At 56.7% G+C, this 26,570-nt stretch overlaps 4 protein-coding genes across 5 annotated transcripts in view; 3 read left to right on the top strand and 1 right to left on the bottom strand.

The window, feature by feature from the left end:
• The window catches only part of LOC119109641 (protein slit), a 68,527-nt gene extending 66,816 nt beyond the window's left edge, over positions 1–1,711 (top strand). The window contains exon 29 of the mRNA XM_037233350.1: positions 455–1,711. Coding sequence (XP_037089245.1) covers positions 455–687 — 233 coding nt within the window. The 3' untranslated portion in view covers positions 688–1,711. The remainder of the gene's footprint in view (positions 1–454) is intronic.
• LOC119110113 (NHL repeat-containing protein 2) lies at positions 1,687–11,819 on the bottom strand. Its single transcript, XM_037233853.1, has 12 exons — positions 11,579–11,819; positions 10,866–11,032; positions 9,371–9,530; positions 8,811–9,070; positions 8,249–8,383; positions 7,761–7,966; positions 6,794–7,019; positions 5,770–5,988; positions 4,978–5,091; positions 4,140–4,308; positions 3,813–3,992; positions 1,687–1,727 (listed from the first exon to the last, which is right to left on the bottom strand). The coding sequence occupies exons 1-12, from the start codon at positions 11,718–11,720 to the stop codon at positions 1,687–1,689; spliced, it is 2,019 nt and encodes a 672-aa protein (XP_037089748.1). The 5' UTR covers positions 11,721–11,819.
• A 115-nt stretch (positions 11,820–11,934) lies between these two features.
• Positions 11,935–16,510, top strand: LOC119109183 (mpv17-like protein 2). Its single transcript, XM_037232759.1, has 5 exons — positions 11,935–12,060; positions 12,529–12,763; positions 13,212–13,450; positions 14,960–15,088; positions 15,456–16,510. Exons 2-5 carry the CDS (start codon positions 12,610–12,612, stop codon positions 15,657–15,659), a joined length of 726 nt encoding a protein of 241 aa, XP_037088654.1. The 5' UTR covers positions 11,935–12,060; positions 12,529–12,609; the 3' UTR covers positions 15,660–16,510.
• Positions 16,511–17,728: 1,218 nt separating this feature from the next.
• On the top strand, positions 17,729–26,342 carry LOC119109185 (ras-related protein Rab-11A). 2 transcript variants are annotated; one of them, XM_037232761.1, is made up of 8 exons: positions 17,729–17,822; positions 19,258–19,355; positions 19,674–19,795; positions 20,036–20,109; positions 20,634–20,764; positions 22,898–23,041; positions 23,777–23,927; positions 25,554–25,685. In XM_037232761.1, the coding sequence occupies exons 2-7, from the start codon at positions 19,313–19,315 to the stop codon at positions 23,911–23,913; spliced, it is 651 nt and encodes a 216-aa protein (XP_037088656.1). In that variant the 5' UTR covers positions 17,729–17,822; positions 19,258–19,312; the 3' UTR covers positions 23,914–23,927; positions 25,554–25,685. The 2 variants fall into 2 exon arrangements, with proteins under 2 accessions (XP_037088656.1, XP_037088658.1); XM_037232763.1 differs by lacking the exon at positions 23,777–23,927 and having other exon boundaries at positions 25,554–26,342.
• The last annotated feature ends 228 nt before the right edge of the window (positions 26,343–26,570 follow it).

The following is a 26,570-nucleotide window of genomic DNA, read 5'->3' as shown; positions in this document are numbered from 1 at the left end:
GTGAACGTTTCGGTCTTCGACCACCTCTGTAGAAAACGATGAAGACCGAAATTTGCCCTTAATTATCCGCAATCATAGCCTTAATCATCAGAACATCCAACTGCAAAGAACATGAGTATTATGTATTATGTATCATGTATTATATATATATATATATATATATGTATATATATGTATATACATATGTATATATATGTATATATATGTATATGTATATATATATATATATATATATATATATATATAAGGACCATATGGACGATATGGACCACCATATGGACCATATGGACGTGGGGGACTATCTGTTGGAGAAAAAGAATCATGCACACCGCGCTCGGAGTTGGCGTTATTTCAATGTCGACGGCAGCTGACATAACCTCTCACAAGCGGAGCGCCGCCGTCACGGCCGCCACCGCCGCGTCGCCTGCTGACCCGTCGGCCCGTCTGTCGTCAGCGCCACGCTGCCGCCGCGAGCAGAACCGCGACTACATCCGCGAGAACGGCTGCCGCTCCCGGCGGCCGGTGCGCCAGGCGCGCTGCGTCGGCAGCTGCGGGCGCGACTGCTGCCAGCCGCGCCGCGTGCGCCAGCGGCGCGTCAGCTTCATCTGCAACGACGGCACGCGCTACCGCAAGGTGGTGCCGGTGGCGCGCAAGTGCCGCTGCCGCCGGCGGAAGAAGTGCCAGTAGGCGTGGCCGGCGGTCGGACGGGCTATGGCCGAGCAGGGCGGGGCGTCCGGCGCCCGGCCGAGCGGCGCCACCTGCCGACGGGCCGGCAGTGCGGGCCGCGCCGGCGCCGGCCGGCGGCCCGCGTCTCGGCGGCGTGCCCGATGATATTAACTCTCTCCTACGTGTTGGGTGTGCGCGGCGCCGCGGCCCTTTCCGTGTACGTGTGCCAAACTCGGAGCAGCTGAGGCAATCGTTCAAATTGGATATTTATCGTGCGCGCGCGCGCCTTTGTCCCCGGTGCCACCAGCTCGGACAAGCAGCTGTGCATTGCAATTTTCAGCTTTAAGATCGGATCCACTAGCCTGCTGTCACGCATGCTGGCGCCTGCCCATTGCCCGTGCTGGGTGCTCCTCGGAAGATCTTCAGAACTCCCTCGCACGTGGCCGCATGGGAAAGAACTGAGGGCAGAGTGCTCCTCAGATGCCACCATTGGAAAGAACAGAGATCAGAGTGCTCCTCGGAGGCTCCGTGGGGAAGAACTGGGACCGAGTGCTCTTCAGAGGCCACTGGCCTGCCACATGGGACGCCGTAAACAATGTTCTCGTCATAAGGCGCTCTCGGTAAGCCTCTGGAGAGCGTTGACGCCTCGCGCGGCGCGCTTACCTGGCCGCCTCCCGATGACGGCCGTGCGCACGGCTCGTCCCACGAGCCTCTGTTCTCGGAGGACGTGGTGTGTGCGGCTCGTTCCGCGAACGTGTCCTCTCGGAGGACACAGTATGCGCGGCTTGGCCTCTCTCGGAGGACACGGTACGCGCGGCTCGGCTCCTCTCGGAGGACGTGTCCCGGGCCGTGGGCCCGAGGCCGCGGCGCCAGTGTCGACAGCTACCTTCGTCAGTCTAACAGTGTTTTTATATTTAAGGCCGGGGAGAGGGCGGGTGAGCGCGGCGCCCGCCCGCCCCTCCCCCCGGCTCGCTCGCCGTGCGCTAGAGTCGATGTAGTCAGCATCCACCGTATGTATGTCTAGCCGTAGCTGTAATAAAATACTCGCGTGGACGGCCTGGCTGGCGGGGCGCGGAAGAGCGGGTAAAGCGGGGTGAGCTCAGGACGTTCTGACTCGGTAATGGAGCACCTGGCGGACAACTGAGCAGTTGGACAACCATTAGCAAGGCACGCGTGAGTGCAGACTACGGGAGATATCAGGCTGTGGCTGGCGGCCGGTAGCATGGTGTTTCAATTGACATCGTGTCTCAAAGCCTCTCAATTGCTGGAGTATTGTCAACAAGGCTTTGTGAAGGCAGGCCGCTTACAGTAAGCCGAAAGAGAACATTCTCACCAGCCGATGAGGAGGGCCTTTTCGTTACGCATGTAATCATTGGCAAGAATGCGCAATACCGATGAACGAAAGGCACCTGAAGCATGATCCACATAAGCTCAGCATTCGCAGCGCAAAAATGTCACAAATAACTTGTCTGGGATAATTAGCAACGCAACCAATTTCTTTAATAACTCACCCCAACAACCAGCCTCGCCGGTTTCCGTAGTCGACGAAACACTGAGCCGGCAGCTTAACCTCAATCCGCACCGTAGTTGTGTTGTTTTATCAACTGTGCCGCCCCCGTCCCCCAAACACATTACAGCCAAAGAAATGATGGTCCCGGAACCGTACCAGCAGGGCTCATTTGGCGACCAATCAGGCAGAGACATCGTGAAACGTTATGGTATTGTGGCCGTTTAAAAGGAGAAAGAATAATTAATTGTATTGTGATCAAAGCCGTGGGAAGAAGAGACACCCGGTGTGTAACTGTGGACGTTTGAGGCACCATGCGTACCCCCTTTTCCCCTCTTATTTTTTATTATTTTATTTTTATTGCATTTTATTATATATATATATATATATATATTATATTTTATTATTACCTTATTTTAACTCAATATTTCAACGTAAGGCCTATGGCGATGCATGGAAAGAATGCCGTCGGAAGGTAAAATGCATCTTCTGTTTGACAGGAGTGATCGATGTGTATGGACTTTTGAACTGAAATAGACGCCTTGAAGATCATTCGACGCAGTTCACGGCCCTGCCCTCCTTAAGACCTAAACCCCTCTAGTTTCTGAGCTACGTGCCCGCGAAGACTTTTTTGGGAAGAGTATTTCAGTCACCCAGGCATCCACAATGCCATAATCACGCCACTCAAATCAAGTCACTTCATTAGCCATGTGGCAATCACGGCAAAGGGAAACATAATTGTGAAGTCATTCATACCTGGCCTTCGTGAGCGCGATTTCCAGACATAACGGCCAACACTTGGCTCTCAATCAGTGTTGCGCAAGGTACGATCACGCAAACAATGGCGTGTTGAGGAGCATATTTATTGCCAAACAGAGAAATCGCGTTGCCAAGAGGAGTCTTTCCACTTAAAAGAATATCGATAGTTATAAGCGAGCCTATTTCATCATACCTGACGCTTGATTCAATATCTTCAAATCAAGAACATTCACTTAAAGCTTTCTCACAACCAGTTCTTAGGAAAGTATCGTTCCTGGATAACATGTCATAAAAAACATTAAAACGAAGACGAAGGCACAAGTAGTCAATGTATTGTAGAAGATCGTTAAGGTTTCATTCTGGTCAAATTGATCCACACTTTCTCGCGCAGTAGGCAGTGTTAGCTGAACATTCTACCAAGACTGACTCAACGCGACTCCAGACACAACGTGCCATGCAACGGTACGCAATACGACGTCTGTTACTTCCACCAACCGTTAAGAACCGTGATCACGGGATCAGTAAAAAAGCATCAAGCATGGGAGCACGACCTAAAATTCAAACACTCCGTAACAACTAACAAGAGGCCATTAGTTATTGGACTACGCATCGGAATGACAGTACAAAATATGGGCATATGGGTGCATCAGCTTGACAGCGAGCATCCTGATAACACATACGCTTCGGAGTGTACGGCACCCATCCGCAGAGACGCGAACCGCGGCCGCCGGCCAGGGCTGAGGGGCCGGCCAGGGCCCGCGAGACGGACGCCACCCTCGGCCGGCCGGCGCGCCGACGGGGCGGACTCAGACGCCCAGCTCTGCGGCCTCCAGCCGGCAGCGCAGCGCCGCCGCCGCGTCGGCCGGCGCCTGCTCGTCGCCCTCCACCAGCAGCTCGAACGTCAGCTCGCGCGGGAAGCACAGGCCGGCCGGCGAGCACAGGAAGAGCTGTGCGTGCAGGCGGAGTCGGACGGCGTCCCCCGAGCGCAGCGGCGGCGCGTGCAGCTGCACAGTCAGCGGTACAGAGAACGGGCCGGGTGGCGCTGCCGACCAGCCGGAGGCTGCAGAGCGCGGACAAGGTCAGGTCACACACCGCTCACGCACCCGGTCAGAGCACTCACAAAGTGACTAAGTAAGATATTTGACAGCATTGTCAGGTAGGAGCGCAGTATTGCATTTGCTCATACTTCTCCTCGTCATATACTCACGTAACTGGTCCAGTCGCCAGCTGTGCGGAGCGCCTTCTGTCAGGGACACACCAGACAGCAGTACCTCTAGACTTAAAGAGATGGCGCCACCGGCTGATCGCACCGTTGCGGACGATGTGACAGCCTGGGTAGGCCGATCTGGTGAATCCCGCGTCATCCGGACATCAAGCTGAAACACAAAAGCCACGATCACACACCAGGTCATACGCAAGCGCATACGCGCATGTGACTGACGACGTTGGCGATAGACATAAGGTGGCCATGCCACGTCTGCATACCTGGCATGTTTACCTAGAGGTTCACAGAGTTTTGCGAGCGAGGCAGCTTCTACCTACTTTGCTTGATAGAAGTACGCAGACACGGAAGTTCCATGCGAAATCAGCGTCATCTAAGCAACCCATGTCATTTGCTACAGTGCGTGAATGAACCATCCAGCAGGCGCACGTATCACCGACGACACTAGACAACGGGAAGAAAGCGGCCAACCACAGGCAACAAAAATACAGATTCTGATGACCAAGAAATTCGCACGTGGCGCACCAGCAAAAGGTCGGAGCGTCCGTGGCGCAGTATTTTCGATACAAGTTGGGGGGGGGGGGACGTCAGGGGCACGGGTACTACTGCCCTCAGCGCCCGCCCTTCCTGCCCCGGTGAGACATCAGCTGCGCGGGGCTGGCAGCGGCGCGGGGTCGGCAGCGGCGCGGGCCGGCAGCGGCGCGGGGTCGGCAGCGGCGCGGGGTCGGCAGCGACGTGGGCCGGCACCGGCACGGGCCGGCAGCGGCGCGGGGTCGGCAGCGGCGTGGGCCTGCAGCGTCGCGGGGCTGCCTGGTACGCGTACCTCGTCGACGGTGCCGGCCGCCAGGTCCACCCGCTTGATGCAGTGGTTGTTTGTGTCGGCCACCAGCAGCTGATCGCCGGCGGGCTCCGCCAGCAGGCCGCCCGGTTCGTTAAACTGGGGACGGAACAGCGCGGCTGCATGACGGCGACACGACGCGGCTTCGGAAGGCACAATACAACAGGTGTCTGAGCAACGCCAGACAGACAGACCAGCCTGGCGATGGCTGGTCTGTAATGGCTGGCAGATGGAGGACAGGTCAACGTCGCGTCATCAGAAGTCTGCGCGGTATGTTATTCAGATAACGCAGCAATCGACGGCTGTCAGCCAAACCAGGAATAGTAGCTTTTTGTTTACGTTTGTATGCGATCGATCACGCAAAGTCAAAGCACCTGACAAAACGCATGTCCACAAATCACGCCCGACATGCCACATCAGCTCAGACTCTAGTTTACGAGCGATTCGTCGCCTGAATCAGGCAGTATACCACGTCCAATACCACCGATTTGCCCCCCACTGCGACATTTACGGGTAAACTAGGTGTAGATTTTGTGCATTCCACAACTACCAACAAACTAACCGCAATTGCTGCGGTGCAATGCCACTACATTCCGTAGAAAGCATTACAAAAAGTACTGCAAAACCGGCCATTTCGCCAATCCTACCACTCTCATATCAACATCATCCGTCCCCCCCCCCAAGGGGGAGGGACGATGTGGGTGTGACGATGGGTGTGACGTTCGTCCCACCAGCCCACTAGTTCCCGGCGTCGGCGCCGGCGGCCGGCACGCTTACCTGGGCCTCCAGCAGCGGTCCAGTCTGGTCTCCGCGGCTCGAGCCGGCCAGCGTGCGGCAGCTGAAACCCCGTCCGTCAGCCAGCACCAGCTTCAGCTTGTGGTTGTACGTGTCGGCCACGTAGAGGGCGGCGTCGGCGGCGCTCCAGGCCACGCCCAGCGGGTGCTGCAGCCGCGCGGGGCCCTCCGCCGAGTCCACGTCGCCGAACTCGAACAGGTTCTACGGAGGCGGCCCCGTCAGCGGCCGGCGCTGGGGAGTCAGACACCGCGGGGGAGCGAGGCACCGCTCGATGAGGGGGGGGGGGGAGGGGATGGTGAGACGGGCCGGGGAGCGGGGCTCGACCGACGCCTGAAGGTCACACGGGCTGGGGTGCCGGAGACAAACGTGCACGCGCCCACACACGGTCACCGCCCACCAGAACACTCCGTTGAGGAGAGGGTCGCCTAAGCCCTTCACGCCACCAAGACCAACTCCCGGATTCTATTCCCGAGACAGTGCAGTCTGGGCTCCCCTCCCCCTCCGCCGATTATCTGTCTCCAACAACACAATCTGTACGTCCACAAGCAGCTCTGGCGCACGCACATATTCCACTGGTTAATTCACACCTGTCGCGACAAACGACGAACATTTACACGGGCAGCCTGTTCGGGAAAAGGAGACTCTGACGGGACGAGACGATGGTACATGGGTGACGCTTTGGGACGTAATTAAGGCACTGCTAAGGCATTCCCGCTGCGCCTCTCACCCGCCGCCAATGTCAGCAGGCCGATTAGCAGCATGCGAGGACATAAGCTGGACAAGCGAAAGTACGAGCCGCTCGGCGCAATTTCGTAACAATCGGCTCTCATGTATGTCTGAGTTTATTCTGTGATTGTCGCGTTGGCATTGTCGATGTACGTGTTAGCTACCGTCCAGGGACAATCCAATTACCGCGGAATGGCCTCATAGGGTGCCATACAAGCTGCCGTAACATCCCCATCCCAGCCCCCTTCCGCCCCCCGTCCCCGGCCGGCGGCCAGCGTACCGTGGGGTCCCGAGCGCCGCCGACCACGGCCCGCACGGCGCCGTCGGCCAGCGCCACCTGGCGCACACTGGAGCTCTCGCTGTCGGCCACCAGGAGGCGCGCGCCGGCCGCGTCCCACGTCAGGCCCGAGGGCTGCGCGAATGCCGCTCGCTGCGGGTACGAGTTGTTCCGGTTCTCCTCCTGGCCCGAGCCGGCCACACGAAGACAGGTGCCCGCCGGGCAGGGGCTGCGGAGAGAGGTACGCGATCAGAGCCGGGCAGGAGCAGTGATGAAGGGGTGCGAGGTCAAAGCCGGACAGGGGCTGCGGAGAGGGGCACATAGTCAGAGGCGGGCAGGAGCAGTGAGGAAGAGGTGCGAGGTCAGAGCCGGACAGGGGCTGCGGAGAGGGGTGCAAGTCAAAGCCGGGCAGGGGCTGCGGAGAGGGGCACACGGTCAGAGCCGGGCAGGAGTAGTGGGGAAGGGGTGCGAGGTCAGAGCCGGGCAGGGGCTGCGGAGAGGGGCACACGGTCAGAGCTGGGCAGGGGCTGCGGAGAGAGGTACATGGTCAGAGCCGGGCACGGGCAGTGAAGGAGGGATACACGGTCAAAGCTAGACGGGGACATCGAGATGCCGTCAGAAACAGGCAAGAGCTGATGGGGGGGGGGGGGGGGTACACGATCAGAACCCGACAGACGCAATGGAATGCCACGCGTTCAAAGTCGGGCAGGGTAGTGGAGAACATCACCTACGGCGCTGGATGAGGCGCGAGTCAAAAGCCGAACCGAACTGAAGTCTCGCTAGCCGAGTATCCTTGTTTTGAGTACATGAGCAGGGCTCAGTGACCCGTCGCGGCTGAGTGCAGGTGTCCTACGGCAGCTGCTGACTCGGCATACGTCCCGTCCCGGTACTCGAAACAGTTCCCGTTCCCGTGCCCGCGCCCGCGCCCGTGCCCGTGCCCGTGCCCGTGCCCGTGCCCGCCGCGCCTCACCGCTTGCCGAACAGCGTGCCGTCGCGGAGGAACAAGGCCCAGATCTGGTGCGAGCCGGCCATGGCCAGGTAGAGCCGGTCACCGACCAGACAGAGGTCCCAGGGCGAGGCGAGCACCTGCGCCCTGCCGACGCCGCCGCCCTCCAGGTCGTCGCCCCGTTGACCGGTGCCGGCCAGCGTCTCCACCAGGCCCGCCTGCAGGTCCACCTGGGGCGCAGCAGGTGCCCGTCACGAGCCGGCGTCTCGAGGCGCTGACCAAGGGTCCACCGAGGCGCAGAGTCAGGGGCCACGGTCGGGAACCAGGGCCACCGCCAGGCTCGCCGGCAGGTCCGCTCGAGAATCACGACATCCAGCATATCCTATATCCCGCGGCGGCCTCACAGAGGCGCGCGCTTGACGCGACCAGACCGACCCAATGGATACTGTGACGACGGGCTTCAGCGATGGAGTGGAAGGAACGGCAACTCGAGCGAGCTATCGGACACGCACCTTTCTGATGGCGTGGTTCTCCGTGTCCGCCACGTAGATGACGTCGCCGTCTGCGGCCACCCCCTGCGGACTGCTGAACTTGGACTCGCCCAGTTTGCCGTCAAGGAAGCCGGCGGTTGGACCACCGATCACGTGCTGCAGGCGAGAACGCATTTGTGGGCAACACCACATATGTTAGTAGGGCCGCTCCGAAGGCAGCGACAAGCGGACTGGAGCCGTGAGGCCAGGGACCAGTGTTTTCCCACAATATTGGAGAAAAATCTGGTATTTCCTATCCAACTGCAGGATAAAATTGTCGTCACTCCTGACATGTTACTTAAAAAACGGACCTTTCCCCCCCTGCCCATATGCACACACATATGCAAGCGCACATGCACGCGCACGCGCACGTACGTACGCACGCACGCACACACATAATCATCATAGACTCCCTATCCCTGAGCGGTGATGCATTTCTTCACTTCAAGCGTTTGTATTAAGACTGACGAACTGCGCTCCTGAAACGCGGCACACCGCTGTCGGTGTGGCGGGCCGGGCGACCAGCACGCCCAGCAGCACGCACCAGCACGGCGCCGCTGTTGTCGGTGACCAGCAGGCGATGGTGGCCGGAGTCGCTGAGCACCAGCCGGCGCGCGTCCAGCCGGCACAGCTTGCCGGGGAAGCGGAGTGGGCGGGCGACGGGCGGCCGGGCGGCCGGCGCCAGCGGCAGGCTGCCGGAGCCCAGCCGGCCGCGTAGACGGCGCAGCGCAGCCGAGACGAACCGGCCCAGCAGAGCCGAGTGGCCCTCCCCGACCAGCAGCAGCAGGGGTCGGCAGCCCGGACCTGGCGCAGGCGGGCGGTGCGCGGCGTCACACACCCAGCAACGTCCGTCGCAGTCCGACGCCAGAGGACGGCTACCAAGACGTGGGTGCAGCGGTCCGTACAATCGCGTCTGGTATCAGCAGACCAACAGACCAGCCACAGGCACTAATCCAGGGTACCATAGGGCCTGCATTCACAAAAACCATTGGCAGCACTTCTCTATAAACCAGCGCCTATCCACCCGATCCAGAAGACTTCAGCCCTGACCATTCTGAGCCCCAGGCGCCAGCGGAGCAGGTCACGGCTGCGCGGGAAGCTCACCGAGGATGACCAGCGTGGGCCAGCAGGCGATCTCCAGCCGCCGCCAGAGCACCAGCTGGGCGTCGTTGACCACTGGGTGGGCGATGTCGTACCGCTGCAGCGCCGCCGCGATGTTGGACGACACGCGCTCGTTCTCGAACTTGGCCGAGTGGACGCCGACCTGCGGCGGCCGGGACGAGTCAGCGCACCCGGCGCCGGCTCGCTCTGAAGCGCAGGGCAGACGGCTGTCCGGCCGACGGACGCTCGGTCCGGGCCATCCCACCCCTGCCCACCGCATCACACGCACACGCACGAGCACACGCACGAGCACACGCACACGCACAAGCATGCACACACGCACGCACGTACGCACGCACGCACGCACGCACGCAGCACGCACTGAGGCGAATGGGTTCCGATCGTGCTCACACTTGCGGACCTATGAGTCAGGAAATCAGACAGAGGTTTCTGCAGAATTTGAGTGGCGGGCAGTGGGCACGAGCGGCGCATCAGGAACAGGATAGCAGCGGTCCTATCGCCGGCCCCCCGGAACCGCCAGCTGTTCAGACCACGACCCAGGGTGAAATCCCACTGCCGCCGCCGGAGACCCGGCCATTAGAGCTCGTGGCACCGGGGTTCGCCTCACTTGGCCAACTCGGCCGTCCGTCCATAGGCGCTGGCCGCCAATTACAGCCCCGCCCCGGTTCAGCGCCATCACCGCGTCCACAAGGGCTCTCCGATAAACTGCCCGCCAGTTACAGAAGCGTCCCGGTGCTTGACGCCGCGTCAGCGCCATCTCCGCGTCCACACGGACTCTCCGATAAGCTGTCCGCCAGTTACAGAAGCGTCCCGGTGCCTGACACCGCGTCAGCGCCATCTCCGCGTCCACACGGACTCTCCGATAAGCTGTCCGCCAGTTACAGAAGCGTCCCGGTGCTTGACACCGCGTCAGCGCCATCTCCGCGTCCACATGCGCTCTCCGATGCACTGGCCGGCAGCCCCTGCCGCTTCAGGCCGGCGGCGGCGCGCGCCGTCCTGGCCGCCACTGCCGGGACAACGCTGGCCCGAAGACGCACCGCCGCCAGCCGCGTCACGCCGCCGGACGCGCGCGTCAGACAGCTGCTCCGTCTGTCGCCGCCGGTGGTGGCGCGGAGGGCGGCGCGAGTCCCTCACCTGCTGTGGAATGCCCCTGGTCCAGCTGACTGTGGGTCCAGGGGACCATGGAGAGGCACAGCATGTGGATGCTCACAGCATACAAATATGTGGACAGCAGATCTGTGCATCAGAATAGGCATAAAGATATGAATGACCATAAATGAAACAATACAACCAAGATATGACCTTACAATATCTTAACAAGTTGTTTATAGTTCCTTTATTTCATCACTGAAACCATTAACAGGAATGGTCTGGCTTGTCAATCTGGGAACTAAAATCACATTTCATCATAAGAACATTTGGCCACTTATTTCCTCTAACATAGCATATCATGCAATAAACAAAGACAACAACTTACAATAACAAGGCCATCTTCAATGGAGTGATCTCTTTCCAGCTGGTGAAGTGATGGCAAGACATGAAGACAGTTGATGCAGCAGTAGGTGAAAAAATCAAGCACTACAAGCTTGTCATCCAAGTCAGATGCATATTCAAGGGGCCTGCTGACATTGAACCATTCCCACTCTGAAAAAGACAAATGCTATCAGGCACACATCAAACCATCAATTTCTGTTTGGGACATGCAATAAGCATATACACATTGTGGGTTACAATGTCGCAACTACATGGAGATGCTTCAGATCAACGGTGCTGAAAAATGTTTTAGTACTTGCACACTGTAAATATAAGCACTAAGTGTTGTGTGCACAGCCACCAATTCCAGCATATATATAAAAATGTTCCAAGGAACTATGATGTTGCAAAGGTAATTCCAGGCAAAAACACTGAAATTATGTTCATGCAAAGACAATTTAGAAATTTAGAATAATATCGCCTGGCCTCAGTTTAGCGTAGATCAGTATGATGATCAACACGGTGATGTCACATAAGTGTCCAGTACGGTGGATGGATTTTGTTGCAGACTGGCCAGGAGCAAGGCCCCTATGTCTGTGTTAGTATCATACAGGATCATGGTGATCAGACAAATCATGGATTGATACAAATGATCATGTTTTCTGAGTGACAATGGTCACACAATTTATAAGGCCAATCGCGATGCACATGGCTCACCAGGTGAAAAAGTAACGTCCAGGTTATATTCAGCACCAAGCTGCTGATCCAGAAATTCTTCGATGATTACTCCCCCATCTTCTTGCGGTGCAGTTTTGTATTTTTCGATGAAATAGAGAGATGCACAAGTAAGCTCTTCCATCACGGTGTAAGTTATGCACCCAATGCTCGAAATATCACAACGAGCACCTCCACCGCAAATCGCCCAGGGTCAAGTGGAGCTTGTGCAAGCTTAGGACATTTCTTTGCAGCTGCTTTTCGTATTTGACAGCGGTACAGCGAAAATGACGCATTTGTTTCAATGATGCATTGGCGAGTTGTGCCGCGCGCACGGTTGCTGGCTGGTGCAGGTCACGGGTCTGTTCTAGGGCATTGGGTCAGGCGATCTGGTGCGGTTATCGCGCCCATCTCATCCGTCTCGAGGGGGTCTCTTGGTCGCAGCCCCCTTCCCTGGCATGTGGCCGGCAGCTCCATACACAAACGTAAGCAATTTACTAGGGTGTAAGTGTTAGACAGCCTTGGAATTAACGATTATGCATGAGTTTTACAAGCCATGGTTGTTGCACGGGTACATGCCCACCTGGTAGCTATGTACGATCTTTTTCGGATATCCAGCGCTCAGAGTGTTGGTGACCAGTTGCATCCAGTCTTCACAAGCTATATTATGTTTAAAATGTGTGTTACATTCCTTTTTATCAACCAGTTTGGTGTGCCAGACCAGAGGATTTATCCTGGCTTGATGACTAATGCAAGGCAACTTGGGCTGTCTGGTGGTGATGGAGCTTACTTGGAATATTGTGGTGCTCATGGGCTAACTGGGTGCTTTGGACACTGTCTGCATTTTGGATAACATTTGAATATGTAGTTTGATGGGTGGTTGGGGGCTGCCAAATGACATGTTTGCAAACATTACCAACCTGTGTTCGATCTCAACCATTATCACATTCCAGGTCAGGGGCTTTATGTTGGAGTGATGAACCAGAGGTTGACCCAGGGCAGTGAGACTAACTGTGTCACTACAAGGCAAGGTGATGGGCCTGCTGGGTGCCTTGTTTGGTCGCCGGCTCTGGCTGACCAACACTGTCAGCTGTGGGGCGTTGCTGGCTGCTGGGGATGGTATACAACAGCTTCTGGAGTTCCAACGTGGAGTGCACGCTGAGGAACACTATAACTGGAAGCGTACTGGTAAGGGTCTCATTGATCTTATCTCTAGGATTTCTTGTGCTGTGAGCCTGTTCATCTGCATCCATCTTGACTTGTGGTCAAGACCTTAGGTTCAAGGTAAAACATGTTATGAAGATAAAAATCAGTTGAAGTAAGATTTTAGGCTAAATGTACAAATTGAAGCCTGTTTCTATTCCATCTCTCACAATGCTGAGAACTATTATTTGCTGCCTTAAGTGATTGACCTTTATGTTACCCTGCATTTTGGGTGAATATGCACATGCATAGTTGAGTCACGAATAGGTGTCCATTTTGTTACTTATCAGGGACCTGGCCCTATCGCCATTGAAAGCTCCTCATTACCATGATATGTTTTTGCTTGAGTTCATTTGTGCCTGGTTGGGCATGATTATGCAGCCATGTGTGAATACAGGCCCAGACCAGCCCAGACCCTGTGTCACCCCCGCAGGCCGGATGTTTGCTGTGGGCCTGAGCCAGGGCCCACCACACCACCTGTGGTACACATGGCTGGACCGGTGGCTGCCTGGCCGCTCGGGCCGCGTTGTCCGGCTCAAGATCTTGGCCGACCAGCTGGTGGCTGCGCCCTTCTTCGCCGTCACCTTCTTCCTGGGCGCTGGGCTGCTGGAGGGCCGCACCATGGCGCGCAGTCTGCAAGAGTTTCAGATGAAGTTCCCGGAGGTGTACCTGGTCAGTGACAGGGCGGTGCTAACCTTGTGACCTGCAGCGGTACTGCCCCTGGCCGGGGTCTTAAAGGGACCTGTGGCTGGCTTGGCTTTGAGCTTAGGGGAAGGTTACCGCGGAGTTGGTGACATTGTGATATATGGGGAGGGGGGGGGGGGGGGGGCACTAACGGTGAAACGCGTAGTCCCTGTAATTCTAATGTTCAGAACTCCCACACATCGATATGGGTGGTCGTTTAGGTGCGTTTCGCACTAATGGGGTCAGATATCGTAATGGACCTTGCAAGTTGGCTCGATCAGTGATACATTGTGGCATAGTCCGTTTTTAATGGACTTTCAGGATGTGGACACCCACTTCTGCGGCGTTCGTTTGCTCACATACGACACGCCCGGCAAATGTCTAGAGACGGGTCGTGCCACACCTTACCGTTTCAGCTGACAAAAGCGGTAATTTCCGATAATACGGTTTTCTTCTGGCTTTAGGCAAATCGTTGCGAAAATTGCAATGTTGAGTGGATATAGTCAGTGAACGGGTTCATATGGATGTAGAGTTCTCGTGGTTCATACTCAATCGGTTTAGCCACAGCGTGTCGTATCCGAGACACGCTTCGAAAAAGCTGACCCTGGTCGCTCGAAGTAAATTACTGTCACGCCTATGGATGTTGAGATAGTGTAGTTATCCATACAGTGCACATTTACATGCACCGTGCAGTTGGTCCCACGTCTTTATCAGCCGCGGGGTCCGAGACCTAGAGGTAGTACGTACACCGCCCCAAGCAGTGGCTGTTTCGAGAGGCTGCGATGCCGTGTTGGTGAGGTCCGGGCCCATTTACGACCCGCGTTATGCAGACTTTCGCGAGTGGTAAATTTACATTTGTCCATGCTAAACTCACGAGGAAGGTGATACCAGTCACACTTTGCTATGTTGCAACGTTGTAGAAAAAAAAACACCCGTGACCGATACCCCTTGTGTTCATTTGCGGCAAAACTGACACGGCGCAACTTCCAAGGAGGTGTTCTTCTTGCTTCTTAACACTTTTCTAGATTTGACTGCTGTGGAAAAGGCATCTCATCCCAGAAGGCATGGCGACCGGCTTGGCCGCGCAAGTCGATGTTTTATGTGGTCAAGTAAGATAGGTCCGGGCGTGGACCCTAGTGACATGCAAGAGAGTTTCCAATGCACTCATTGATTTTGCAGCTGTTCTTTTCAGTAGTGTGTTGGCTTCAGTCACAGACCCACTGTATTAATTGGATTTCTTTGATGTGGATTGGACGTTAGCCTTTGATCTTCGGGCCCATGGCTGCCACTGGCTCGACTCCCTGCAGGCTGTATGGTCAAGTCGATTATCGCTACACTGCGCCCAGTGTGTCAAATCCCTGCAGCCCACCGGGCTCGTCCGTGGCAGCAGCGGCACCGGGGCTCGTCCGTGACAGCGGTGGCACGGGGGCTGGTCCGTGACAGCGACGACACAACGTCACGTCCGTTGGCCCTCACGCGGCCGCCCTCCGCCCGCAGTTTGATTGGGCCATCTGGCCGCCCACGCAGTGGATCAACTTCCGCTACGTACCTGAGCCGTACCGCGTGCTGTACGTCAACGTCGTCACCGTCGTCTGGGACGTGTTCCTCTCGTACATCAAGCACAGGGTGAGGGGACACAGGCTGGACGTCGCTCCGGGCGCCAGACGTGATGCCCTGCGTCACCTCAGCTTGGGGGGCCATCACCCGTCGGCCGTTAGCTCATCAGATGCGCGCGAAGTAGCGGTCCGACACGGTGTTTCGTATTTGCTGTACCATTGTCTGGTGTTTGTTTTATCAGATTTGTGATGCATGTTTTAAAAATAGCATAGGACGTGGCCTTCAGTGCATTAGCTAGTTGCACGTGCTCATCAGATGAACCTGGTGGACCAGCCATACACCAGTAATAGCCGTGTGGAACGGCAGCACATCACCAATCACTGTCAGCGCCGCCAGCGAGCCGCTTCTTGACGCTTCCGTTGCTCTGTCGTTTCAGGACCAGCTGAATGAGGATGCGGATCCATCCTGCGCGGCTCCTGACCCGGGGGCGGCCGGCGGCGCCGCGGCCAGCCGCGCCGGCCCCTCCGCCGATATCCCGGTGCCGAAGCTGCAGGCCTCGGGCTGGGACCCGTCTGGTGACGTCACGGGACCGGCGGTGTCAGACGAGACGCGCCGACGTCAGCGGGGGCAGCCCAGCTGATGAACCTCCTCCTCTGTACTAGCTGACGACTCTCCCTGGCCGGCGGTGGGCTCCAAAGGCCGTGCGTGCCGCAGTCGACGTGAACGAGACGAGCATATGAGGGCTGGCGATGTCCGCCGGCGGTGAAACGCCCTAAACCTCCGTCCGTGTCGGCAGTGATGTGTGTGTGAGTGGAGAGCGCGATGTCTAGCTGGTAGAACGGACCGCTCGGCACCACGCCCGTGGTACGCTTCCACGCCGCGGTCGTCGTATGCTCGCTCCTGAAGACGAAGAAGCTGTCGTGCTGTGGCAACCGACTTGCGTCGCTATGCCTGTCGGAGTGAGTTTGAGTGTGAGCAGCGTTTTTGATTGGTTGTCATGCGCCAGTCGAGCTGAATCCTCTCATGCCGCCCAGACCTCGCATTCATTATCATTCATTTATGGCCTGTGACACGGTTTGCGTTTTGAGCTTGGGTCTTGCCCTTGCACGATTGTGACCTAGCATAGCTCACATGCAGTACAAAATTTGGAACTATTTTTGCGCATGACGCGTTTTAACATGATCCAGTTGTCAAGTGCAATGCGTTGTGTACTACGCCTACTACGAGCGCGATGCAACTTACTCATCACAGCTGTGATAACGGTTGGACATAGATATGGTTATATCTACATCATATTTGTATTTTAGGTCCATAGTAAAACACGTTTTAGCGCTTTTTTGCTCTTTTTTCGTGCAACTTCGTTTTCAAGACCGGTGTCGTAAAGTTAAACTATGTCGCAGGAATAGGCTCATCTTTCCCGCGGGGAGATTTTTTAGGACCTCCGATTGTCTGCATCCAACTTTGGCCACGTGTCTGCTCCGAAATGCTCAATACACGCGGTATCTGACAGCTGGGTGGTGAAAGCGGCGAGTCCGGTTGCCGCTGTTAAGTGCGGCGAATAGTGGCGCGGCGACTCCGTGCACATTATGTGCTCCGCGTGCTGGCCGATGGTCTGGGATGGGCTGATGTGCGCTACGTAGCCGTCCGTGCCGGGGATCTACGATTTTCAACGGTTTGTCGTTGCCGTGAACAATGACGCTCCGTGGCTTAGGAGCTGAAGAGAACTGACTACAAATGGCCACTCGAGCAGACCGTGATCAGGTCGCCCAGAGGTGCCAGCAGAAGGCACGGGCGGAGGAAATCTGCGCTTGGGAACGAAATGTCACACTACTCAGACTCCCATGCGCTCCCGGGCCCGTGAAGTCATGCTCAGAGGAACTATGGAGTGAACTCGTGAGGCTATGTGAACTCAGAGGGGCTATGGAGTCTCGTGCACCCAAATGTGGGACACGCAACAGCAAGTGCGTCTTTTGCTGCAGAGCATCACGCTCCTTGGACGGCCAAAGGAACATGCCGGCAAATTATATTGGGTTTGCGGTGGGTTCGCTCGTTCTGCATCCGTCCCTGCCAATCCAACGCACGGGGCTCGGTGCTCAATGCGGCTTGATGAATTATGACCAGGTCGAATAAGACTACATTTTATTTTTGGTGCAGATCCTTAGCCATTTGCTGAGATAAGTTATCTATGGGTCTGGTGATGAATATTGCTATGTCATATTGGACACGTAACCCACTTCCCGGTTGGGAGGATTTCTGGAGCTACGACTGCTCGGTCATATAGCCCCCTCTCTGGTTGGGCGCAGCTGGGTGAAATACTCCCCCCCCCCCCCCCCACCTGGTTACGCTGTGCTAACCGCAAGGCCACGAAGAGTAACGTCTGTCTATCCCTTCATTGACCTAAAGGTGTGAAACAAAGACGGGTGACGTATTGCTTGTGAGGGTGGACCAATGATATCTCGTTGTGGGGTTTTAAATGAGGAAAACCTTAAACATGATTTGCGACCCTACCTGAGTGCAACACTACCTTGTCTAACCTTCCATTTCCCTTGTTACGCCTATGTTATGCTCAATCAAGAACCCCTTCCCCTCAATACGTAGCGCTAATATGTGGACGACCCCATTCAGATTTTGGGGCTAATGGCATCATATCTAGTACACTGAAATAAGCCTAATCTGCTCCACTCTGCGCATGCGCATGGGCGTCACCAGCACCACCATTTTTGCGACGGTGGATCGCGGGTGTGAGGATCTCGCTGTGAATTGTTGCAATATAATTGGACTTTCCGAAGTCGGAACAGGCCAGGTATATCCCGATCGGAAGCATGTTCTTTTTTCCCTTTGTTTATGCGCTCCATTTGTATACCGACATTGAGATGCTTGGCATGTGGCTTATGGCGCTTTTGTCCCCGGCTACAACGCCACAAGTCTCCACTCTTTGTGCTGGTCATTAGGGGAGTATCGTCGCATCTACTCGCGCTGCGTGAGATTTGGTGGTGCTCGACTTTAAAGTTATGTTCAGTGCACATTATATTTATATTAGGCATGAATTGCATATGTCTTATAGTTCGGAAAAGGTTGATACATCATTCATGGATTATGCACTTAAACCCATTTAATGATTGTTGAAAGAATAAATGCATGTTTTTTATCCTGTGATATGATATTTATCCATGATAATAAAGTGCTCTGTGCTGCTGAAAGTGCCAAGTGCTCTGTGTGCATGGCCATTAAGCAACACAAATGCGTCCTGTATGAAAAGGGCTCTGGATTTATATTGCATTTATGTACACAGTACAAGATTTAGGGTTAGATGCTCATAGTTGTATTTTGCATGCTATCATGTGTTTGGTCTAGCTAGTGATATGATAAATATGATGCAACATTGTGATGTTTGTCAGATATATATTGATTTGACAGGTGTCCCGGAGTTTTTAGGCATTGTGTTCTGTATTCCTGTCAGGGCAGACTCTGGATTTGGTAGCCTTGCTATTAATGGAAAGCTATGCAAGGTCCTTATGACTGATACTAGAAGATCCCCTGCCCCTTGGACTGATATCTTGATCCACTAGGTGGTGTGCCATTGAATGTGAGAGATTAGTTAGCTCTTGTGCTTCCTGGCATGTTTCATTGTAAGTTATTGTTAAATGCATGAATTTGATACTTCACTAATGTTCTATTATTTCCAATGTCTGTTCTTTCTTCTTTCTGGTCAACAGATGCCTTACCATGCATTTTTGGGGAAGAAGCCTTTCACAATGTGTTTCATTAATTTCATATCTATTAATGTGCTTGCATTAATACAATGTTTGGGCACTCAAGTATAAAGATTTGAATGTTTATTGATGCCTTTCTTCCAATATGGTGTTCACTGCTGCTACTATGTCTTTGCTTGCTCAGCATCAGCCAACCAGAATTGAAGCTAGGTGGCATTTAACCAGCATCTGGGTGCAATGGGGTTTGATAAAGGCAGACAAGATCATGACCAGAATTCCAGGGCCTGGGGTCAAAGGGCAACATGTTGGCAGCCAGTGACATCTAGGTGCTGAGGAGACAGAATTCTGGAAGCATGAATTTGTGTTTGCATCCTTGACACCTCAGTAGGGAATCTTGGAATGTTGCCTCTCAGTAGTGTTTAACCCAAATTGTCACTGATGATTATCCATGGGTTTTCTGACCTGGTGTATCAACATTTGTAGCAAATGGTGCTTATGAATAATGTGCTGAACCGATGTCCTCAGGCACCTAAGTGACATCAAATTTATTGGGTGTCTCAGTTTGCTGTGAAACCACAACATGAGTAACACAAGAGATGATGAGTATGATTATTTGTTCAAAGGTAAGATTAATACAGTCTCCAGTTGTTCATCATATCTTAGCCATAATTTAAAGAGGAGTTATCATATAAACTTCCTGTGTTGCATTTCTTAATAATTGATCAGAATGTTTTCTTAGATACTGTTGAAAGTCGCTTGGAATGTCAGTGTGTTTGACCGAGTAAATCCTACATGTTGCAATTCATGTGATGCGTGAACAAACTACATTGTGTTGCTGGAGATTTGTTGAGCACTGTGTTTAAATTAACCTTTTTTTTTGGCTGTCATCTTATATGTGCATTCACTTTGCATGCATGATGAGACTCTGATCTTGTTTACAGTTGTTTTAATTGGAGATTCAGGTGTGGGAAAGAGTAACCTGCTGTCCCGTTTCACAAGAAATGAGTTCAACCTGGAGTCCAAGTCTACCATTGGTGTGGAGTTTGCGACCAGAAGTATATCGGTATGCAGTGATGTATTTTGTTGGTTTAACTGGAGAGGCCACCTTGTGTATGATGTTCACTGAAGTTCAGCATGGATACCGCAATTCCTTATCATGACTTGTGAAACAGTGGTCATTTTGTTTATGATGTTTTGGGCTCAGCTGGCTGATGGGATTTCTCCTGATGACCTGTTCGTACCAGACATGTGTGCTAACCAGACCGTGTGTTTCTCGTTGTATGACATTGTGCGTTCCTCACAGGTGGATGGAAAGACAATAAAGGCTCAAATCTGGGATACTGCTGGTCAGGAGCGGTATCGGGCCATCACATCTGCGTGAGCACCCTCCTTCTTACTTTGCAGTCCTCCCTTTGGCTGACACCATGGAGCTTTGTCACCGGCCTTGCGTGTTGGGTGTAGTTTTACATCGTGATCTGGTGGTAGGTGGGAAGGTAAAGATGGGACACCTACCTCCGAAATACACCAACAGCAGATTTTTCCCTGACTGGGGTCCACTTTCATCCTAAGGGTTGAGGGTTGGAGTCCAAGTTGGGGGGGGGGGGGATTGCGGCACCCAAAAAAGGAAAATCCGTCCCCATTGCGTGTTCTTCGTGACACGGACACCTGTTGGTGCTGATGCATGATGTCGGATCCGCTGGTGATCGCGCCGAGCGTGGCTGGCGACCGGCAGCTGGCCCGGAGTCGCGATCTGTAGCGCCGGTGCCGGTGACCGGGGGGCGCCGCCCTCGGTGACCCGTCGGCGGGCCTGCCGCTGCCGAGACCTGGCCCGGTCCGCCGTTGGGGCCGCACGAGCCGCGAGCCGGAGCGCGTCTGACGGGCGGCCGCGCCGTGTCCCTCAGCTACTACCGAGGAGCGGTGGGCGCGCTGCTAGTGTACGACATTGCCAAGCACCTGACGTACGAGAACGTGGAGCGCTGGCTGCGGGAGCTGCGTGACCACGCTGACCAGAACATCGTCATCATGCTCGTGGGTGAGTGGCGGCGGTGGGGGCTGAGCGCACCAGGGCCGCGCCAGTCAGAACATCGTCACCGTGCTCGCGGTGAGTGGCGGCGGTGGGGGCTGAACGCGGTGCCGGGCCGGGCCAGGCGCCTCCCTGACGCCGTCGGCGGCATAGCTGTCACCCCTACATGGCCGCCCGAGGCGGAAAATCTCCCGGTAAAATGTGACCTAAGATTGATGTGGAGGAAAGCTATTTTTCCGAAGGTGTCTGATGCGGAAGCTGCACGATCGTGCGTTTGCGTTAAGCGATGCTTAGTTTCGAATTCGTGGCACAAATTGAACGAATGGTTTGCGCTGTTTGTGTACTTTGTTTGGAACGATTTTGTGCACACTGAAACCTGAAGCGATTGGAACAGTGGTGTCCACGAGTCTCGTTATCGGCCCACTTCTTTGAGCACGCTGGCGCTATCGTGTCGGCTTCGGTGTGACCGCTAGAGTGAGCCTTGAACCGGCGGTGACCTGACGAGTCAGGGCTTGTTTACACTCTGGCACACAGCTCAGTCAAGAGTAACGCCCGGCAACAGTCGTCCCCGGGCTGGTTGCTTTACGATCGTGCATGAATCCACAGAACTAACTGTGGGCGTCGTGTTCCTCACCAGTATTCGCAATTCAAATTACTTGTTCGACGGCCTCTACCACTACATAATTTTTGTACGTTGATGGAATTAAGTGCGATGAATAGTAAAAAAGAATGGCGAACTGCGCGCCTTTCGGCGAACATTCAGCGGTGCGAGACTCGGCCAGCACATCCTTAATCTTGATTTCAGCATGTTATCCGCCCAAATTATTGCAGCCTGTTACGCGCCGGCTGCACGATCGGGGCGGTGTCTAGCGGGTGGGCGAGAGGAGCTCTTTTGTTCACGACGGCGGATGCGGCGGCGCTGACCGCCAGCGGCGCGCCCGCGGCCGGAGCTGCCGGCGACGGACCGAGCCCGCTGCTGCCGGAAGCGGCCGGCGGCCGACTGGGCGCCCCGCCGGCCCCGCAGGCGGCCTGTCGCGTGACGCGTGACGTGCGCCGCCGTATCGCCGTATCGCCGTATCGCGGCCGGGCCGCTATCGGGCCACGTCGGCCGGCCGTGTGACCCGCGCCGTCCAAGAGCACGTCAGCTGACGCGTCCGTCGGCGCGGTGCCGACGGTCGCGGCGCGGCACCGACGGTCGCGGCGCGGGGTCGGCTCGGGCTCGGCGCACGGCGCGCTGAAGCCCGCTGCTGTGACGGCAGCACGCCGGACGGCCGGCTCGCGGAATGCACTTTGACTGATAATGGAACTATGCAGCTAATGAAATTAATTCGACAAAGTGGTCGGCAACGTCGTTGAGTCGCCGTATTCAGCTTGTGTCGGCTGCCGGCCTTGACGCGTGCGATGGCGGAATTCGAAATTTGAACGACTCGGTTTCGAGAGAGATTTGGAAAGCATTTGGGTGCTTATAGTTTTACGATAACGGTCCGCTTGTCATGTGTGTTTGATAGTTCCTCGACGAGTAAGTACCTATAAATCTTGGCAGTTGTCTCGCAGACATTTTCGTTGTTCTGCCGTGGCATTGGTCGTTGTTAAGTTGTGAACTGAGCCATGAATTATCACACATGACTTCAGTGGCCGTTTGTGGTTTCGTACAGCACTTAGTGAAAAAATAACAAAAACACGGCCGGGGTGGATTGCTCCACATGCTGTGGCTGTAGCGCGTCTCTATCGGGATTCCAACCTGCGTTCCTCAGGCGGCGAGCGGTGGTGGCGCTGCCGATGGCGTGTGACCCGCTGACCCGGCCCACCCCTCGTCTTTGACCTGGCCCGCTCCTCTCTGACCCGACCCGCTTCTTTCCTCTGACCCGGCCCGCTCCTCACCTCTGACCCGGCTCGCTCCTCACCTCTGATCCGGCCTACTCATCCCCTCTGACCCGACCCGCTTCCCCCTCCCCCTCTGACCCGGCCCGCTCCTCCCTTCTGACCCGGCCCGGCCCGCTCCTCCCCTCTGATCCGGCCTGCTCCTCCCTCTGATCCGGCCCGCTCCTCCCCTCTGACCCGGCTCGCTCCTCCCTTCTGACCGGGCTCGCTTTCCTCCTCTGACCCGGCCCGCTCCTCCTCTGACCGGCCCGCTCTCGACAGGTAACAAGTCGGACCTGCGACACCTGCGCGCGGTGCCGACGGACGAGGCCAAGGCGTTCGCCGAGCGCAACACGCTCAGCTTCATCGAGACCTCGGCGCTGGACTCGACCAACGTGGAGACGGCCTTCCAGAACATTCTCACAGGTACAACGGCCGCCCCAGCCTGGGCGTTTCGACGGACGCCGTGTCCCGGCATTTGGTGTGCTGTGTTTGTCGATAGCTTTTTGGTAGTTTTCTGTCCGTTTTACTGGCGTAGATTTCCGGTGTTTTGGACGTGTGATCGGCATTTGCGGAGTAGATGTGTCGGATCTGGTGGCAGGGCTGTGGCGTTTTGCATAGTTTTGCCCGTGCAGGTGTGCTTCATTGAAAAAGTGAGCGCTTGCATCCCCTGTGGTGTAGGTCAGCATGCTGAAACGATTATCGAGGCATTTTGTAGTCGTTGCCAAGTGAAGCACACTGAGTCGCTATCGATCAAGTCACAACAGATGACCGACGCAGCTGGCCGCCTGCCGCGCGCTTTGGCGTCACTACCTGATGTGTCGGTAGCTGTAGGGGTGATATGGACGTGACTCGGCCTGCAGCGGTCTCCTCTGTCCGTGACGGCGCTGCCGGCCGCTGCGTGACGGGCGGCCGCCGGCTCTCGTCGCCGGGCCGCCGTCGGCCGGCGCCGGCGCGTCCCGGCACCACTAACAGCGCCCGGCCGGCGGCGGCGGCGGCGGCGGCGCGTCTGTATAGCGGCCCGGCGCCGGCGGCCGGGCCGGCGGTGGCGGCGCCTCACCCACCCCGTGCGCGCGAGCCTCTGTCTCCCTGTGTGTCTGTGTGGGTGTGTGCGTGGGCACTGCGTGATACCGACTAACGGGTGCGGCCTGGCACGCGCAGAGATATACCGGATCGTCTCGCAGAAACAGATCCGAGAGCCCAACGATGAGGACTCCCCCACTCACAACGTCAAGTCTATCCACGTGGAACCCACGGTCAACACGGAGAACGTGCGCAGACAGTGCTGCCAGAACTAACGGCGCGCCGACAGGTCCGGTGCTTCTCCCCTCTGACCCCGCACGGCACCGTCGCCCATGCTGGATGAAGCCCCGCCCGGGGGCGGGGCGCGGCCTGTTTACCGGAGCGCCGGGCGTCTGCACGGGCCGCCGGCTGCGGCGTAGCGGCCGGACAGACAACCGAAATTAACAGCGGTCATCTACGAAACGGGCTGAAATGCGCAGAGCAGCTGTGTTTACCTCTTACGCTGCCAACGAGAGGGTGTCGACCGTTAACCCAACGCCACGCGTTTTCATTCGTACCTTCCGTCGCGTTTTCAAAGAAAACTTGCAATGGAGTAGTATGCTTTTGGGAGAGATTTGTATTTCTTGTGCGACATTGGGACTGGCGATTCCCCGTACGGCGTACAAGCCTACTAAATTTATTGTTGCTCATGTAAAATCCCGTGTCTAGCCGTGTGTTGCCACGGTTTGAGCGCCGCCTGCACCAGCCACATTCACATGGCAAAAGGGCTTCATCCAGCATGCAGGCACTCACGAGCCAAGCACCGCACACTCGTCTGTGTCCGCTTAACCGGCCGCGACCGGTCGGCGCGGTGGCCGCGGGGCGCTGGAGACGTGTGCCGATACGCTCCTGTTTCCGGGTGGCGCTGCCGGCTCTCACGTTGCGTGCCGAGTGCAGCGGGCCGCCTAGATCGGGTCATCTCTGGGTCATCGGGCGGCTCCTGCTGCCGGTCATTGTGAAACGCGGGCGTGTGGTTCCCGTACGCCTCCTCGCGATCTGTGGCACCGTCCGTCGCAAGCCCGTCGGCCGGTCTCCTGGTCCGGACCCGGCCCTCCTCCCGGTCCAGGTCCGGACAGTCTTCCTGTTCAGATCCGGACGTCGTCCTCGTCCGAAGCCTGCTGCTCTTCCGGTCCAGATCCGCACGTCCCTGTCCAGATCCGACTCTCGTTCCGTCCAGATCCGACTATCCTCCCAGTCCAGATCCGGTCATCCTTCCGTCCAGATCCGGCCACCCTCCCGGTCCGAGTCGGGCCCGGCTCCTGACCACCGGCTGGTGTGAGTCGCTGCTGCGGCTGGCTGGTCTCTTCGGCTTTCTGTCGGTCCCCGCCTCGCTGGCCGCGCCCCCCCAGCCTGGTATAGCACAGTCTTCGCGAGAAGCACATTCACTCTGTAACACGCCGCTGCTCTGTGGATCAGCGGCACTGGTGCCTGGCTCTGACTGTCTGTGGCGGTGACCGTCTCGCTGGCGCCGCGGGTAGCTGCTTTCGGTGTTGTCACGGCGTCTGAGTGTTCCCCGTCGCCTGCACACTACGAGCACCGGCTTCTGTGGTCTTCCTCTCAGGCTCCGTCCGCACCCGGTCCTGCTTGCGTCTGTTGAAGAGCTGACGCCCTGCGTAGATGCGGTCGTCACCATCCGTCCTGCATGTTTCCTCTGCCGCCCTCCCGGGACAGATGCGTCCCAGTCGGCGTGGGGCTAGCCGCCGCAGCAGCTGGTCAGGGGTCGGTCCGCCCAGCCCGCCAGCCCCGCCAGCCCGCCAGCCGCTCCCTGCACAGGGCCCTGCCCGTCGCCTCTGCCTCCCCTCCCTCCGGCTCCTTCCGGGCTGCCGCGGCGCCCTGACCCCCGCCGCTGGCCTCACCCGCCACGCCGTGTCCGCAGAGATCTACCGGATCATGTCGCAGAAGCAGATTCCCGACCACGGCGACGACACGGCCCGCCCCTCGTCGGCCGGGCCCATTGTGATCGAGCCCACCGACGACTCTGGGCCCGTCAAGAAGCAGTGCTGCTAGACCGGCGCCCGCTGCGTCCCGCCCCGCCCCCTCCACACGCGCCACGGACGGCGCCGCCGCCCCAACACACCCTCTTTTTTACATGTATTTATTGGAGGCAATTGTGATATATTGCTGAGCGTTCGGCCTCACGCCGCAAAAGGGCTAAAATTCTCCCGCTACTCCACACTGGGGACACGTGAGCGCGCGCGCGCCGCCAGGCTGCGAACTCGTCACTCTTGTTATATGCCCATTCCGCCTCGAGGGGTTGCGTTTACTTGTGGTCGCATAACCAGTCTTTTGTATCCGCAGCGTTAGTGTCTTATCTAAAACGGCTGCCTTGTTTAGCTGGTCACCGCGGCGTCCCGGCCGCCGGGCGGCCCATCTGCCAAAGTTGAGTTGGGGTACCTCAGTAGAGGCGCGCCTTGTGGGCGGGCGCGGCCGGCCTCGCGGGGCGGCAGGGGGCGCGCGCGCGCCGCCGGCGGCCGCCGGACGCGCCGGCCCGGCCGCTTGTTGTGCCTTTAGTTACGCGCGGCGCCGGCGGCCGGCCAGGCCCCGGCCCCGGCCCCGGCGCCGCCACTACTACATCGCGTCTGTCCGCCGCGCGCGCCAGCAGTAGCTGTGACAAGTTTCCGTAAACCATGTTGAAACCTTATTGAAATAAAATAGTCATATCGAGTTTGGTTTTCGAAGCTGGCTGCTGCTGTGAGAATGAAGACCGAAGAATGAAGTCCGGGTTTGAGCTGTGGACATAATCGGAGGCTGTTAGTCCCGTGTGAGCTGTGGGCATTATCAGAGGTCGTTCAGTATGGGGGTGAGCTGTGGGCGTTATCAGAGTCGTTCAGTCCGGTGTGAGTCGTCGGCATTATCAGAGGCCGTTCAGTCCGGTGTGAGTTGGCATTGTCAG

Source organism: Pollicipes pollicipes, unplaced genomic scaffold (assembly GCF_011947565.3).
Source record: "Pollicipes pollicipes isolate AB1234 unplaced genomic scaffold, Ppol_2.1 Scaffold_7231;HRSCAF=8579_pilon_pilon_pilon, whole genome shotgun sequence".
NCBI classification, from domain to species: Eukaryota; Metazoa; Arthropoda; class Thecostraca; order Pollicipedomorpha; family Pollicipedidae; genus Pollicipes; species Pollicipes pollicipes.
Note: the sequence above shows the minus strand (reverse complement) of the source record. Positions and strands in the feature narration are given on the sequence as shown.